General features: G+C 42.9%; 1 protein-coding gene across 1 annotated transcript in view; it reads right to left on the minus strand.

Annotated features, from left to right (window-relative positions):
- The window catches only part of ddx21 (DEAD (Asp-Glu-Ala-Asp) box helicase 21), a 33,792-nt gene extending 21,539 nt beyond the window's left edge, over positions 1–12,253 (minus strand). Inside the window, exons 1-5 of the mRNA XM_043683140.2 lie at positions 12,095–12,253; positions 11,617–11,871; positions 9,881–9,956; positions 5,812–5,990; positions 3,093–3,210 (exon numbers count right to left, since the gene is read on the minus strand). Of these exons, the coding sequence (XP_043539075.1) occupies positions 3,093–3,210; positions 5,812–5,990; positions 9,881–9,956; positions 11,617–11,871; positions 12,095–12,184 (718 nt within the window). The 5' untranslated portion in view covers positions 12,185–12,253. The remainder of the gene's footprint in view (positions 1–3,092; positions 3,211–5,811; positions 5,991–9,880; positions 9,957–11,616; positions 11,872–12,094) is intronic.
- Between the last annotated feature and the right edge of the window lie 4,171 nt (positions 12,254–16,424).

Raw genomic sequence — 16,424 nt, forward strand, 5'->3', positions numbered from 1 at the left:
ATGCTGGCAAATAGGGCTGGTCAGCCAAGTTAGACCAAAGGATCTGTTTCGTGTATGACTATCTCCTCATTTTTCCTCTTGAAACCTTAGTCACCAATAAAACAATTCCTTGGTCTCACCTGTTATCCCATATAATCCTCAGCTTTACTCCTTTTAAGTTCAAGGCATCCAAATTTTACAAAAACTAAAAAACCACAGTAACAGGCCATCTAGCTCATCAATCCATGTTGATGCTGATACTCCATTCAAGTTTCTTCCCTTAATTTTTCACATAACTCTACCATTATGACCATCTATTTCTTTCACATACATAGGAAATAGGAACAGGAACAGGAATAGGTAATTCAGCCCTCAATCCTGCTCTGCCATTTAATGATTAAGGCTGATCTCATCTCGGCCTCAACTCCACTTTCCTGCCCACTCTCCGTAACCCTTCAACCCATCACTAAATTTAAAAAAAGTTTCTCCTCCCCAAATTTACTGAGTGTCCCTAGTGTCACATTCTAGGACAACGAATTCCACAGATTGATGACCCTTTGAGAGAAGTGACTTCTTCTCATCTTATTTAACCTGAAACCTCTTGTTCTAGATTGCCACACAGGATAAAACATCTGCTCTACATCTACCTTGTCAGTCCTATTTAACAACTTACATACCTCAGCTAGATGCGCTCATTTAACTTCCGTTTAAATACATTGATAGCATTCATGCCATCAAAATTCCATGTTGGTAAGTTCCACATTCTCACCAATCCCTGGATAGAGAGGTTTCTTCAGAGTTTCCAAATTGAATTGCTTGATGGCTATCTTATGATGGGCCTCTAGCAATGCTCTTTCCCACAAGAATAACCGTTCTCTCTGTGTCATGTCGACCCAAACTTTCCAGAATTTTAAAGACCACTCTTAGGTCATCCCGAACCTCTGTTTCCTCTCACAATCCAAAGATGTGCAAGAGGCCTGGTCTGAAAATCCTGTGTGTAAACCCACACATTTTGGGCATCATTTTTGTAAATCATCTCTGCATCCCCTTCTCTATAACCTTTTCAATAATAATGTGCTCAGAAGTGCACACAGTGTTCTCAGTGCAGTGTAATCCAAAATACAGTGTAAACATGTAATCTTCATTACAGGTTTAGTATCACTTGATTATTTTTAAATTATACCCCTCTAGAAATAAAGCCCAGCATGAGTTCTGCCTCGTTATCCTATTTGGTAAACTATTTAGAGATTAATGTATTTTTACCTCTGTTTCTCTATCCCACTTAGACTGGTAACTTTCAAGTAGTAAGTGACCTCCCTATTCCTCCTACCAAAATGTGTAACCGCACACATTAAATTTCACATCCGAGTTATTTGCTTATTGACAAGCTCATTTGTGTTCTGCTACATTTTGCAGTCCATCTCAGTGTTGGCCATTCTTCCTTGCCTACCCCACGATTTGGTGTCATCCACAAATTTCAAAATATCATCCATTTGGAATTTATGAACAGCAGTGATCTCAGCACTGATCCCTGTGAAACACCACTTCCCATCTTCTGTCACTCTGAACACTGGCCTTTACTCCCTCTCTGCTTTCTTTTACGAAGCCAACTCACAATCCATTCTTCCACTTGGTCACATTATAGTGAACAACTAGCTCAGCAACAGGCTACCACAAACAGCTGGACCACATAAAGCATTACTGATTCTTGTAACCATCTTAAAACAATTCAATTTTCAGGATAATTGTGGAATGGAAATACACTTCTTGGCATCTTTTCCCTACTGCACTGCCACATTCAACTTTAGAGTTTTCTCTTGTTTCTCTCCAATCTCCCCTCATGCCCTCTACAAGTTCATCTTGCCCATATAGTATATTTGGATTTCCAGACAGCATTTGATAAAATTCCATATAAAAGATGACTGGTGTTGCAGGAGGGATATATTAACACAGATAGATGTGAAAAGTTGGATATCTCTAACAACTAAGGATGAAGTTTCTGAAGTCCCTCATAAGAGACTGACTTCAAGGTGAAGCTAACAAAATTGAAGATGGCCTGGTCAGGAAAATGGGTGAGTGACAGAGACACTAACTGGCAAGCTTCCCTTCAGTGTTTTTGGTTTCAATTATTCACCTATTACCTAGGTCACAGAAAACCTACAGTGCTAAAGGCCATTGGGACCATCAAACTTGCAATGGTTGAATGACAGGATAGAAGATCCTATCCAAATTTGCCAATGATATAAAGAGACAGCATTGCAGAGAGAATCATAACATTTTGTGAAACATTGGCCCCTTAAGGGAGTGGACAAAACTGTAGTAAATGGATTGAAATGTCTGAAAATAGACCTTTGGACTAAAAGAATAAAATGGGAGCGTTTTGAAATGGAAAAATGCCAGAAACAGTGGTGTTGAAAGTGACTTAGGGGTGGAACGTATTACTAGCATTTACATTTAAAAAGATACAGAAGTTGTGCTTCATGTATACAAAGACCTGGTTAGACCACACTTGGACTTGCTGTGTTTAGTTTTGAGTTTCAGACCTGAAATATTCTAGCAGTTTAGGGACTCTAGAGCCAAAAGTAGAAATCAGCGCTCAAACTCGAAGTGAAATTAGGAAATCCTTTTGCACAGAAACAGTTGCAGAAGTTTGGGACACTACCTTATAAATAGCAACTGGTGCAAATAAGGCAAAAAAACAAAAATAATGACAGCAGATCAGCCATGATCTCACTGAATGATATGACAGGCTCAAGAAGCTAAATGGTTTTCTCTTGTTCCTCTCTGTCTCTCTTTTCTCCTTTAAAAAATTCCCAAAGACTTCCTTCCTGGAAGTTATTGCTTATGTCAAAATGCCCTTCATGCTTATAGATTTTAAATTGTTTGAGAATGTTCTTATGAAAAAGCCTGTTAAATGCACAACACAAGAATAGCTTATAGTTGTTGCAGCTCTATTCCTTCACTGGTTGGCTTTGCAGAAGGGTTTAAATGGAAAATTTGCCCACCAGCATCAATGTTAACAATCTGCACACCAACACAGCTCACAGGAGAGCAAGATGTATCTTACCAATTGTTAAACAACGGAAGCAATACTTTGAATACCAAACACTCACTTTGCCCAGCGTATGCTGTTCCACCATAAAAACAAGAGACGCTGAGCTTCTTGGTTACATCCTTGAAGTCTTTCGCGACTTGGATTGCCAGTTCCCTTGTTGGAGTGAGCACAAGGACCTAGGAAAGAAAGTAATAGAGTTATACAGCACAGAAACAGACTCTTCGATCTGACTCGTCCATGCTGACCAGGTATCCTAAATTGATATAGTTGAAACTTTATTGCTGGAACAGCACAGGTCAGGCAGCATCCAGGGAACAGGAGATTCGACGTTTCGGGCACAGGCCCTTCTTCTTTCCTGAAGAAGGGCCTGTGCCCGAAACGTCGAATCTCCTGTTCCCTGGATGCTGCCTGACCTGCTGTGCTGTTCCAGCAATAAAGTTTCAACTTTGATCTCCAGCATCTGCAGACCTCACTTTCTCCTAAATTGATATAGTCCCATCTAAACTTTTCTGATTCACAGACCCATCCAGATGACTTTTAAATATTATAATTGTACCAGTTGACCATTTCCTCTGGCAGTTCGTTCCATACACGCACCACCCCCTGCATGAAAAAGTTGCCCCTCAGGTCCCTTTTAAATTCTTGTGGCACACCACTGGTCACAGACCTCCAGTCTGAAAACCAACTCTCCACCACTACCTTCTGTTTTCTACCTTTGAGTCAGTTCTGTATCCAAGTGTTAAGTAATGTGAAAACTAACGGCAGTGAAACAAAAAAGTGCCTTCAATACCCACTCCAATACCTGAAGAGTCCCCACAGGGATCTCAACTGACTACTCAGGAACCCCATCCCTACCCCAAACAAAAAGTGGGAATCAACATAAATTGGAGAAAGAATTAAAAAACTGTAGTGAATGATTTGTACCAGTAAGAGAGATCATGAATTTGCAAGATCAACTCACTAGTTAGGAAGAACTTCGTGCACCATCCCCATTGATAAGTCAATTTGAAGTGGCAACTCTACCACAGTCTGATAATACAAGATTGGGCATCCCAGCCAGTCATTAAGAATCTGTCGGTAAATTTGGCAGGGGATTAAGAAGGGATGCATTCCACAGCCACTGGCAGACCCTCAAACTTCAGACTAGGTAGTCAATCTTCAAACATCAGCACACTCAGTGATGGTGGTATAGTCAGCCACTCCAGTTGAAGAGCCCTTACAGTCAGAGTCATGCAGCATAAAAACAGACCCTTTAGTCCAATCAGTCCATGCTGAACATAATCCCAAACTAATTTAATTCCACCTGCATTTGGCCCACATCCCTCCAAAACTTTTGTATTAATGTACTTAACCAAATGTATTTTAAATATTGTAACTGTACCTGTATTCACTACTTCTTCAGGAAGTTCATTCCACATGTAAACCACCCTCTGTGCAAAAAACATGCCTCTCGCTTATTTTTTAAAATCTCTCACCTTAAAAATATGCCCCCAATCTTGAAATCCCCACCAGAGGGAAAAGACACCAACCATTAACCTTATCTACATCCTCATGTTTTTATAAACTTCTGTAAGATCATCAATCTTCTAAACTCCAGTGAAAAAATTGTCCCAGCCTATCTTTATGATCAAACCTTGCATAATTGACATTTTGATAAATCTCTTCTGAACCCTTTTTAGCTAAACGATATCCTTCTTATAACTGGGTGACCAGAACTGGACAGAGTGTTCCAGAAGAGGCCTCAATGTCCTGCACAATCTCAACATGACTTCTCAATTCCTATACTCAAACGATTTAGCAATGAAGGCAAGTATGTTAAATGCCTTTTTAACCACCCTGTTTATCTGTGACACAAACTTCAAAGAATAATGTACCTAAATGCCTCAGTCCCTCTGTTCTACTACCCAAGGCCCCAACATTAATTGTGCAAGTCCAGCCCCTCTTTGTTGTACCATAATGCAGTGCCTCACATTTATCCAGATTGATACATGCTGGGCTTGTATACGCTTGAGTTTAGAAGGGGATCTGATTGAGATGTATAAGATTATTAAAGGATTGGACACTCTGGAGACAGGAAGCATGTTTCTGCTGATGGGCGAGTCCCGAACCAGAGGACACAGTTTAAAAATAAGGGGTAGGCCACTTAAAACAGAGTTGAGGAGAAACTTCTTCATGCAGAGAGTGGTGGGTGTATGGAATGCTCTGCCCCAGAAGGCTGTGGAGGTCAGGTGTCTGGATACTTTCAAGAAAGAGTTGGATAGAGCCCTTAAGGATAGTGGAATCAAGGGTTATGGGGATAAGGCAGGAACTGGATACTGATTGAGGACGATTAGCCATGATCATAATGAATGGTGGTTCTGGCTCGAAGGGCAGAATGGCCTATTGTCTATTGAACTCCATCTGCCATTTTTCAGCCCATTGATCCATTTGATAAAAATCCCTTTGTAGTCACAGGAGACCACTTAGATTTTTACCTTTGTTGATGTGAACACTAGAAATCGTTACAAAATACACTTAACAGGGGTGGGGGTGCTGGAGATCAAACCATACTGCCCTTCACTGAAAAGGCGTGCAAGAAATTCTCAGCCCAGATGCGTGACCTGCTGAGTGAGGCTCTGAATAGCGCCAACATTCCTCACGCTGAGCGTCACTTTCCAAACCTGAGCCCAGTGAGTTTATACCCCAGTGTTCACCACATGCACAGCAGTACAGTGCACAGAGGAACTAATGCTGCCTTTCAATCTTACACCCCAGCAACTGACTGCAGATTACTTTACCTTGGGAGGACGATTTCTCCTCCGGTCAACAGCCTCTGACTGCAGCTTTTCCACCAAAGGAATTGCAAAGGAGAAAGTTTTGCCAGTGCCAGTCCTGGCCTGAGCCACACAGTCATCCCCATCATAGATGTAGTTGAATGTCCGTGCTTGTATTGGAAACAAGTAGGTCACTCCCCGTTCTGCAGAGTGAACAAGAAGAATGCAACAAATTCAAAACATTTCAAAATTGGCAAAACAAAGGATACAAGGGATTCCATTGTGCTTAAAGCAGGCTTAGCCTTCCACAACAAAGTCTGACCCACCTCTCCCAAAAATACTGGTTGCAAGTGCTCATATAGTGCAAAAACCAATTAGCTTGGAAACCGCCTGCACTGCAGGAAGTAATCTCGCTTAACTCTTCCTCACCCTGAGCCTAACGTTATATCTCATGCAAATCTATTTTATAGTCTGGCTGTTGCTTACCAAAGAAATTTTGGATACAGGCAGTCCCAGGTTGCAAACAGGCTGTTCACATGCCAATCTGTACACAAGTCAGAACACAATACAATATAAGGTAGCTTTTATAAGCATACAAAATGTTTATATTGTGTAACTTTAAAATTACACCCCTATAAAGGATCACATTTGTAAGTATTCATAAGTCAGATGCTTATAAGTCAGAGAGCCCCTGCAATGTAAAGAGTTGACTGTTTACAATATTATGTCACTGGTGGGAAGATACATTAGTAACAGGAATTCATTCAGAAACTTGAATGCGGTTTTTGAGAAGCTGTGCAGCTCAGGTTGAGGTTCAAGTTGTACGTTTGCTCGCTGAGCTAATAGGTTTGTTCTCAAGATATTTCATCGCCAGGCTAGGTTACACATCCCCAACATCATCAGTGAGCCTCCGGCGAAGCACTGGTGTTCTGTCCCGTTTTCTGTTTATGTGTCTTGGTCTTTGAAGGTGGGTGATATCATTTCTGTTTTTTTTTCCTCAGAGGTTGGTGAATGGAGTCAAAAATCGACATATTTATTGATGGAGTTCCAGTTTGAATGGCAGGCCTCTAGGAATTCCCGTGCATGTTTAGCCTGTCCTAGGACGGATATGTTGTCCTAGCTGAAGTGGTGTCCTCCTTCATCTGTATGTAAGGATGCTAGTGATGGTGGGACCTGCATTTTGGTGGCTAGCTGGTGTTCATGTAACCTGATGGCTAGTTTTCTGCCTGTCTGTCGGATGTAGTTTGTTAAAGTCCTTGCAGGGTATTTCGTAAAAGACATTAGTTTTGCTGGTTGTTGGTACAGGGTCCTTTAGGTTTATCAGTAGTTGTTTCAGCGTGTTGGTAGATTTGTGGGCTACCATGACTACCAGACTATCTAACCCCTTGGCACCCACCTTAACAGGTCAAGTCCCAAACTGAAAACACATGGATAATAGTCAATCTCATAAAAGTTGACACCCTACTTTTGCCAATAACCTGGAATTTTTCATATTTCACGTAAAAGTTGACCCTAGTTCTTCACAGAAAAGGAATCAATGTTTGAGTCAGTGTGCCGGCCTTCACGTCCCACTCCAGCTTTCCAGTCTGCTGGTTGTTCCGCTCTGCTCCTGGTCTTCCAGTTTGCTTGCTGCTTTGCTCCACTCTGGGTTTTCAAAATTATCATAATTTGTTTTCTTTCTTTAGACTCTACTAATGATACAGCATGAATTTTGATGAACATGAATTTCAGCCCCTCAAAAGTAGTATCCATGTAACAGTTGACCCCATAAATCCAACCTTAAAAAAAGTAGTCAAAAAAATTCAACTATTACTTGAGAGTATATGGTAAATAGATATCGGAACAGAACACCAGCTACACTGAGACTCACTGATGTTACTTAGCATGGTGACAAAACGTTTGAAAACAAACCTACCAGCTCAGAGAGCTAACTTACAACCTGAGCCCCTTATATCTGGAGGAGGTCACTTTATTAGATCAATGGAGATCTGGGTTCTGATGGTCTTTATTTGCCTTTTTCCCCATGTCCTTTACACCCTTACCTAATAGACATCTGCCATCCTCAAGCTCTGAAGTTGTCAATTTAACCTCAGTCATCTGGGCAGCGCGGGTTCTGTTTTCCATGACCCCGTGTATGAAAAGAAGTGCTCCTTGACATCAACACTCACTGGCCCAGCTCAAATTTCCAGGTTACAGGCATTTTCTAATTAGCCTGTTCAGAGATGGTATTACACCTCAGCAGCGGTAGAACTTCAAGCAGGGCCTCTTGTCATCAAAGGTAGGGACACTACCACCACACGAAACAGCCCTAACAGTTTCCACATTATACTGCTGTTGCTGTGCAGTCCTTCATCTGAAGAAACAGCTTCTTGCAATACCCTGAGTAAGAAGCTTCAGACAAATTAAAAGGTACAAAAAAAAAGTCAGCCTGAAGTTCTGGATAACTCATTCAGTAAAATTACCATTATATCTTGTCTAACAATATTATGTTCATGAACTATGATCTGGAATACATTGCCTGAAAGAGTGGTGAAGGTAGCTAAAATAGAGACTTTTAAATGGGAATGGACACTTACACCAAGTGGAAAAAGACTGCAGAACTCCAGGAAAAGAGAAAGGGAATAGGATTGAAATGGCACTTCTATCAAAATGTTTATGCAGGCACTTTTGGCCAATGGGCTCCTCTGTGCTGTAAAGCTCTAGGATTTTATTTGAGCTATTTGGCTTCTCCAAGTCGATAGAAAATTAAAGTAGCTGAAAATGTGTTGCTGGAAAAGCTCAGCACGTCAGGCAGCATCCAAGGAGCAGGAGAATCGACATTTTGGGCATGAGCCCTTCTTCCTGAAGAAGGGCTCATGCCCGAAACACCCATTCTCCTGCTCCTTGGATGCTGCCTGACCTGCTGCACTTTTCCAGCAACACATTTTCAGCTCTGAACTCCAGCAACTGCAGTCCTCACTTTCTCCTAGAAAATTAAAATACCCAACTCCAGCAATATTGCCTCAGCTGAATCCCTCTATTACACACGCACAATGCCCTGAAACTATATTCTCGCAATCATCAAGACTATAACACCACCCTTGCATCATTCATTACTTGATTTTAACAGTGTTTCCTAAGCAAAGCATGCAAACAGATCAGTCAAAACTGCACGTGCCCATGAAATGCTTAAAGGTAAAATCCCAACATTGCTAGTGCCATTTACCCCATGCTGATGGGGGTATTTATATAGTCAACTGTTCAGTCTTTGTTTTTCAATAGATTTTTACTGCCTGGAATCCCTGTTCTTGCTGCACGGGCAATTCTTTATAACCGTCACCGCCAGGCATGCACATGAAACTTCAGAAGATCTGGGCACAATAGATATCCTGCACTGATAAAAGCTAATTACCAAGGAACCTCGATTATCCGAAGGACATTGACAAGCAGTATTTCGTTTGGTTAAGTGAATTCCGGATAAGTGAATGACAGATAACATAGTTTAGCCGAGCATCAAGGCCTTGCGATCTTGCCGGATAATCGAATGCCAGATAATCGAGGTTCCTACGTACTGTACTACCAACTCGTTCCAAAACTCTGAATCAGTGGAATTGGGAATAAATTATCAGACTAGTGAATAAAAAGTAATACCTGGAAAAAGAACAAATTGAACCTGACCAAGAGGCTTCATCCGCCATTTGAAAGTGCTGTTGACCATACAGCAGAGAAAGAAATCACCAAGGGACCCCATGAGTTCTCAATTAAAAAGAAATCTGGCAATAGCAACATTGGGGTCAGATACCAAATCCCAGCTGATGAATAAGCTTCAGAGACACTGTCAAATAGTGGACAGTGAAAAACCCAACTTCAGTGAGCACACAAATATGGGACAGAGAGAAGGCCAAATTTCACATCCTCGTGCCTTTTGAATAACATCTCTGAAACTATCAAGAACAGGGACTCCAGGCAGTAAAAATCTATTGAAAAACAAAGACTGAACAGTTGACTATATAAATACCCCCATCAGTTGGAAAACATTGAATCTGAAACTCTCTTACAAAAGACCACCATGGGGATGTGTCGCGATCTCCAAAGGAAAAAAAATCTCACACACCCTTTAGTAGTTCAATCGTTTCTTGAGAAATCCTGAAGTTTGAAAAGGCTCCTTCTTTCTGTTCTGGAGTCAGTTCCTATAAAACATCAAAACTATGTCAAGTACTTCACCATTGCAGGTTAAAAGATATTCTGGACATTGGTGACCGAGTACCCTGGTTTGGTCAGGGCAGTTTGTTTCATTTCAAATCCCTCAACTCCCACCATGTCCTGAGAGTTCCTCTTCATCTTTAGCCTGTCCTCTGCATTGAATCTACTGTGAGAGACCTCTTTCCCTGCACTTCCCCAAGAAGAATCTTTGCTACTACAAGACACCCCAAGAATTGAAATGACGCCAATTCACTGAACAGTGACATTCTTGAATGCAAAGAAATCCCTCTCACCAGAATGAAGGATTCAGACCAGAGATGAAGCTCTTGAAGAAGTGAGCTCTGAAGGCTTGTGTTTTCACACAAACCTGTTGGACCATAACCTAGTGTTGTGCGATTTTTGACCTCGTCCAACCCATTTCAAAACCAGCACTTCCACAACATGGATGAGATTAAAAATCACACAACACCAGATTATAGTTCAACAGGTTTATTTGGAAGCAGTAGCTTTTGGAGCACTGCTCCTTCGTCAGGTAGCTGTGCAGCAGGATCATAAGATATAGAATTTGTAGCAAAAAGAATCCAACAAAAAAACTGGCACCTCCACATCATGGATAAAGACTGACAGCAACTTAAAAAGGTATGAGATGAAGTCATCAGATGGCACCCGGTTGTGAAGTAACAATCAGGAAGGTGGATGGCAAGTTCAAACAAATTTTTCACTGAAAAACTGTACTTTCTGACTTGTTATTCTGGATACAAAATAAAACCTCCCACAGTTGAGATACATTTGCTAATCTAAAACTCACAATCTACCCGAAACTATTAGAACCCAATCTTTAAATGAAAATAAACAAGGCTGTTAAATGGAGACTGGTCTTAGCACGAGTAGAGTGAAAGCAAAGATTCCAGCTGGGATATTGTGACAAGTAAAGCTTTGGCTAGTGTTTTTTTTTTAAAATAGAGGCGAAACGTTAATGAAATCAAAGTCTGTTGCTTATAAGTGCCATCTTCAATAACTGAGAGCCCACAGGCTTCTGCGTTCTGCTGAATGTATTCTACGAGATGTCACCACATCCCTACCAATAGCACCTCATCCAAACTCTTGACCCATCGTGCCAATTATCATGGAGCTCCGCCTTCATCAGGGTTTTCAATGTATTTCGTATTCAACTTTTGAAACTCCGGTCACCAATGCCCTTTACACCAGGCACGCTGAAAAGACGCCCCCACCCTCCCCCTGGAATGTGGAAACGGCTCACCCCTTTATCCGGGAAGGCGAGGAAGCCCCCAGTTACCCCGGGAAGGCCCCACTTCCCCAGGATTACGCGGAAATTCCCCGCCCTCACCGAGGAACGTGGGTAAGCTTTCCCCTTTTACTTGGGAACGCGAGGGAGGCATTTCCCCAGGGGGACGAGAAACGTCTCTCCCCCTTTTTCCCAGAAATACGTCACATGTTCATGGTTCACTGGAAAAATAAGAAGCGTTCCTCCAGGACCAGGGGAAACGATGCCCGTTCACTAGGAACCGTTGCCGATGTGAAATATGTCACGATGGCGAATGAGCAGGCGGCCGTTAACCATCCTGGATGCTCAGCGCCAGTAAACCAGCCAATGTGGAGCTAACTCCTGAAGGTGGGTATTCTCACCTCCTCGATCTCCCCCTCGGAATACTGACTGGAATCATCGCTGGAGCGCGGGGCCGTTTCCTGCTTGGATTCTCTCACCACCCCATTTTTCTCAGACTTTCGGCTCCTACTGGCATCCCTGTCCTCATGATCCTCGCTCTTGTGCTTCTTTGCTTTCGGAGGCTTAAGTTCACTTTCTCCTTCGTCGAACTCGCCATTCTCCCGGTTCTTGGCCTTTTTGTGCTCGCTTTTCTCGGAATGTTTCCTCTTCTCTTTCTATAATTAAACAACAGGAGGTGAGAAGCAGAAAGATGACCCTGAGCCCAGTAGGTTCGCACTCTTCACTTCCCCACCCCACCCAGTCCCTCCATCCCCAGCAGCTTCCGAACACAAAAAGGGCCCTGAGCCTGCGGTTCTCCCGGACAGAATCTACTCCAAGTCCGAGGCTTAGGCCTACACAGGAGACCGGGTGTATCGTGGAGGCCGCCGCTGCCCTCACCTTGCTTTTCTTGTGTGATTTCCTGCTGACAGACTCGGCTTCCATCGTGGGCTCCGGGTCCTCGGGCTGAGGGCTGAGTCGAGCCGGCATTTCTCGAACCTACAACAGGACACGCGGCTCCCAGTGACCGTGCGGAGCGGCACCGGCCGGAAAGAGGGGGCGGCGGTGGCAGCGTCAACATATGGCGTCGAGGCGGAGGCCTCCAGAGACAGCGCCTCTCCTGCTTACTCCAGTACTGCAGGCTCGCTCCAATCCCTCAGCCCATTTCAGTCCTCGCTTTAATAGTTGGGGTTGCAATTCGTAAAATTTCAACACTAAGCGCACCATTATTTCCCATATAAATAAATGGGGTGAATAGCCTGAATTGGGTTTTTCTAGATTGTTTTTGATTGAAAAAAGCCATGTATAGTTAAACATTGTACAGAACATATGTAATACTGTATTCTTAGCTGAAATAAGTCACAAAACAAAATAAATCACTATAAGAAATAGGAACAGGATAAGTCTTGAGCCTACTCCACCATTCAATAGGATTATGTCTGATCCGATCCATCTTCCTCACGTCCATTCCGTTGCTCTTTCCCAGTAACCCTTGATACACTTACTGATCGAAAATCTATTTCAGCCTTAAATGTACACAAGGAGATTACCCCTAGATACAAAAGCTATTAGGTACAAACGAAACACTGAACAGTCTTGCCTTAATTAGTCAGAACACTGAGTTGGGATGTCATTCTGCTGCTGTACAAGACATCGGTGAATCCACTTTTGGAATTTAGTGTACAATTCTGGTTACCCTTCTATAGGAAACAATTCGTTAAACTTGAGAGGGTGCACAAAAGACTTAGAAGAATGTTGCTGGGATTGGACGGTTTGAGTTATAGGGAGGGGCCGAATAGGCTGGAGCTTTTTTCCTGGAGCATCGGAGGCTGAGAGGTGACCTTACAGAGATTCATAAAATCATGAGGGGCATGGCTAGGGTGAATAGCCAAAGTCTTTTTTCGAGGGTGGGGCAGTCCAAATGAGTGGGCATCAATTTAAGTTAAGAGGCAAATGAGTTAGAAAGGACCTGGGGTCCTTGGAGAAGGAGCACGCGGTGTCGACCAACACCCTGGAGTTGTTCAGGGAGAGATGGGCACCGCAGGGAATGGAGTGCATCATTTCTCCCTCCAACTCTATTTTGATTTAGTCCCTACCCTCCCCTTCACTGTTTTGATCACACAGCACTGCCCTTTGATGTGAAGGGCAGTGTTTGTCACTGGCCACCCGGGTGTTTTTCTATCTTCCTGGTGGTGGAATTTGAATAAAGATTTGTGCACTTTGTGTCTCTCACTGTGTCTCACACCTGCACACACACACCATGGGTGCTGGGGAGAAAATAAGCACCACCGCACTTAGGTGGTAGTGTGGGGGTTAAAAAAAATAATATATTAAAAAAATAAACAGGAGATATAAAATAAGCACTACCGCACTTAGGCGGTAGTGTGGGGATTAACAAAAAAAAATAAAAAAAGAAAGGACCTGGGAGTATTTTTTTCATGCAGAACAAGCTTTCAGAAGAAGTGGTGGAGGTAGGTACAATTACAACTTTTGAAAGGCATCTAGGTGGATATATAAATAGGAAGGGTTTAGAGGGATATGGGCCACGTGCTGGCAAATGTGACTAGGTCAGATTGGGATGTTCGGTTGGAGCAGATGAGTTGGATCAAAGGGTCTGTTTCCATGCTGAATAACTCTTTGGGATAATTCATTAACAAATAAGGTAACCTCTACTGTGAGAAACGAAGCTCACTGTTCAATAATTTCAGTCTGAGTCAAATTCTGAAGCAGTCTTTATTTGTACATTCTTGCAAGCCCGGGTGACCACAACGTAGGCACCTCGGTCAGGCGGTTACATTACAATTTATACAGTTCAGTTGAGTCTCTCAGCACTCCCCTTTTACTTCATATCTGATAGGTGTATTGCTCTGTGCAGCTGCTAATCTAATTGGCTTACCACATCTGTCTGTGGCCTGTTGTTGGTGTGCAACCACCCCCGATAGCTGGGTCTTATTACTTTGGCTGACACAACACTGGGTCTTATTTGGTTATCTTGTTCATACTAACTCCCTATGTGCATGACAATTGCAACTGTCATGTCAATACATCTGTCCCTACCAGTCGACCACCTCCCTTTTCGGTTAGTTATTTCTTGGTCTACACCCTCGTGATTCCGCCTTGCAATTTTTGCAGAAGCAAGATGCAGCTACTTGTTCATGCATATCTAGCTTAACATACAACTCCCCCTCATTACTCAGCCTTGTGATTTTTGCAGAAACAACAACCTTCGCAAGCACCTCTCACAATCCCCCCTTTTTTTTAATAATTATTGTTTTCTGCATTTCTCTCATATGTTGCCCCAAGCTGTTCTGCTATGCCTTTGACTGCATTCCTAGTGTAATTGATGAATCTTTGCTGATTATAGAAAATATAGTTTATCCAGTCCACATTCTTGTTGACTGTTACCCACCAGAATAGAGCCGATTCAAAACCTGCTGCAATCTGGTTACGAGCCTTGTACTCATCCGGCAACCCTCTAGGAACTCCTATAGAGTCTAGATAAAAGAGGAGTCTAATAATGATTTTCTACTCCTCCCCCTTTTTGTTGCTATCTTCTCCTTTTCAAATGCCAAGGTGAATGGGATTGCTTATTGTACAATTGCACATATCCCTCTCCAATCTGGAGGCAGGGTGGGTCTCAATATTTTGCCTCCACAGTACCACCACAGATCCGCTCGGGGAACCTTCAGTGCTGAATAGTTCCCTCCCTTGTCCATTTTGGTGACATTCTCAATTTCTATACATAATTTCAGCTTCCCCAAGTCTCTGGACCGATTTGTACCTTGTCTACATACACACGACGTGTAATTTCCGACTGCGGCTTTTAAGTCTTTCTTCTCAAAGGGAGGGAACATCAGAGATAGGGAGGTACAGTTCCTATCATTCCATGCAGTCTCATCCTGGTACAGGGCTATCATACATTTCATGCCCTTCCTGTCTCACTTCCGGCCGGTTGGGATGAACGGTGAATTCAAGGACGGAGTCTGCACCAATAAACCTTGTTTCCTGAGGAAAGACAAAGAGGAGGACAAGCCCTGTATATACTTCTTTAAGAACAAATCTCTAGTTTCTGGGATTGGCAATTCCCCATTTGTTCCCAAGTAGGGCAGGCCAAACAATATCTCATAAGGGGACAGCCCCATATCTTTCCTTGGGGCCGTCTGTACTCACAAGAGGGCTATAGGTAATCACGTAGTCCAAGGGAATCTGGTTTCTATTATTAATTTAGATAACTGCCTCTTGAGTATCTGGCTCATTCTCTCAATCTTTCCTGATGAGGGTGGGTGCCAAGGGGTGTGGAACTCCCAGGAGATCCCCAACCCATTCATTGATCCCTGGAGTACCTTGGAAGTAAAGAGAGTTCCCTGATTTGAATCTATACACTCCACTATCCCGTATCTAGGAACTATGTGTTCAAGTATTATCTTGGACACCCCACTTGTGGTGGCAGTGGCCAGACAATATGCCTCCACCCATCCAGATAAATGATCAACTATTACCAACATTTATCTCAGTCTTCCCACTCTGGGTAATTTGGTATAATCTACCTGGATGCTGTGGAATGGTCTTAGCCCAGGTTCTCTCCCTCCTGGGACTTGTTTCCTTAGCACCTTCTTGTTTACTTTCCTGCATTTTATACATCCCTCACATATCTGTTTGGCTACCATATACATCCCTTTGTAACTATATTTCCTTAAGACTAAATCACACATTACTTGCATTCCCCAGTGACTCCCCTGATGTAGGACAGCCATAATCTCTCGCATCATTATTTTATTCAACATCTCCCTCCCGTCGGGTAATGTCCAGCACCCAACCACTGTCTTTGCGACCCTTAAGTCTTTTAGTTCCTTTTCCTCCTTTGCAGTAAACAACGGGGTACCCTGAGGATCCGGAATTACAGGTATTAGGGAGTATATTGCGACTCCTTGTGGATTCAGCGCCGCTTCTTTAGCTACCTCATCGGCCAGTCTATTTCCTCTTACTTCCGGATCATTCCCCTTTTGATGTCCATTTATATAAACTATCGCTATTTCCCTCGGGAGTAACAGGGATTCTAGTACTCGTTCTATCAATTCCTCATGTGCGAGTTCTTTTCCTCGACTACTTATTAGTCCTCTTTCTTTCCGAAGGTGTGTACCACTACAAATGCATATTTGGAGTCTGTGTACACTGTTCCTTCCTTGTCTTCTAAGGCTCTGAGAGCTCTCTCTTGGGCACAGAGTTCACA

This window comes from Chiloscyllium plagiosum, unplaced genomic scaffold, assembly GCF_037043375.1.
Source record: "Chiloscyllium plagiosum isolate Xiang-an unplaced genomic scaffold, Cpla_swu_hap1 HiC_scaffold_22, whole genome shotgun sequence".
Classification (NCBI taxonomy): domain Eukaryota; kingdom Metazoa; phylum Chordata; class Chondrichthyes; order Orectolobiformes; family Hemiscylliidae; genus Chiloscyllium; species Chiloscyllium plagiosum.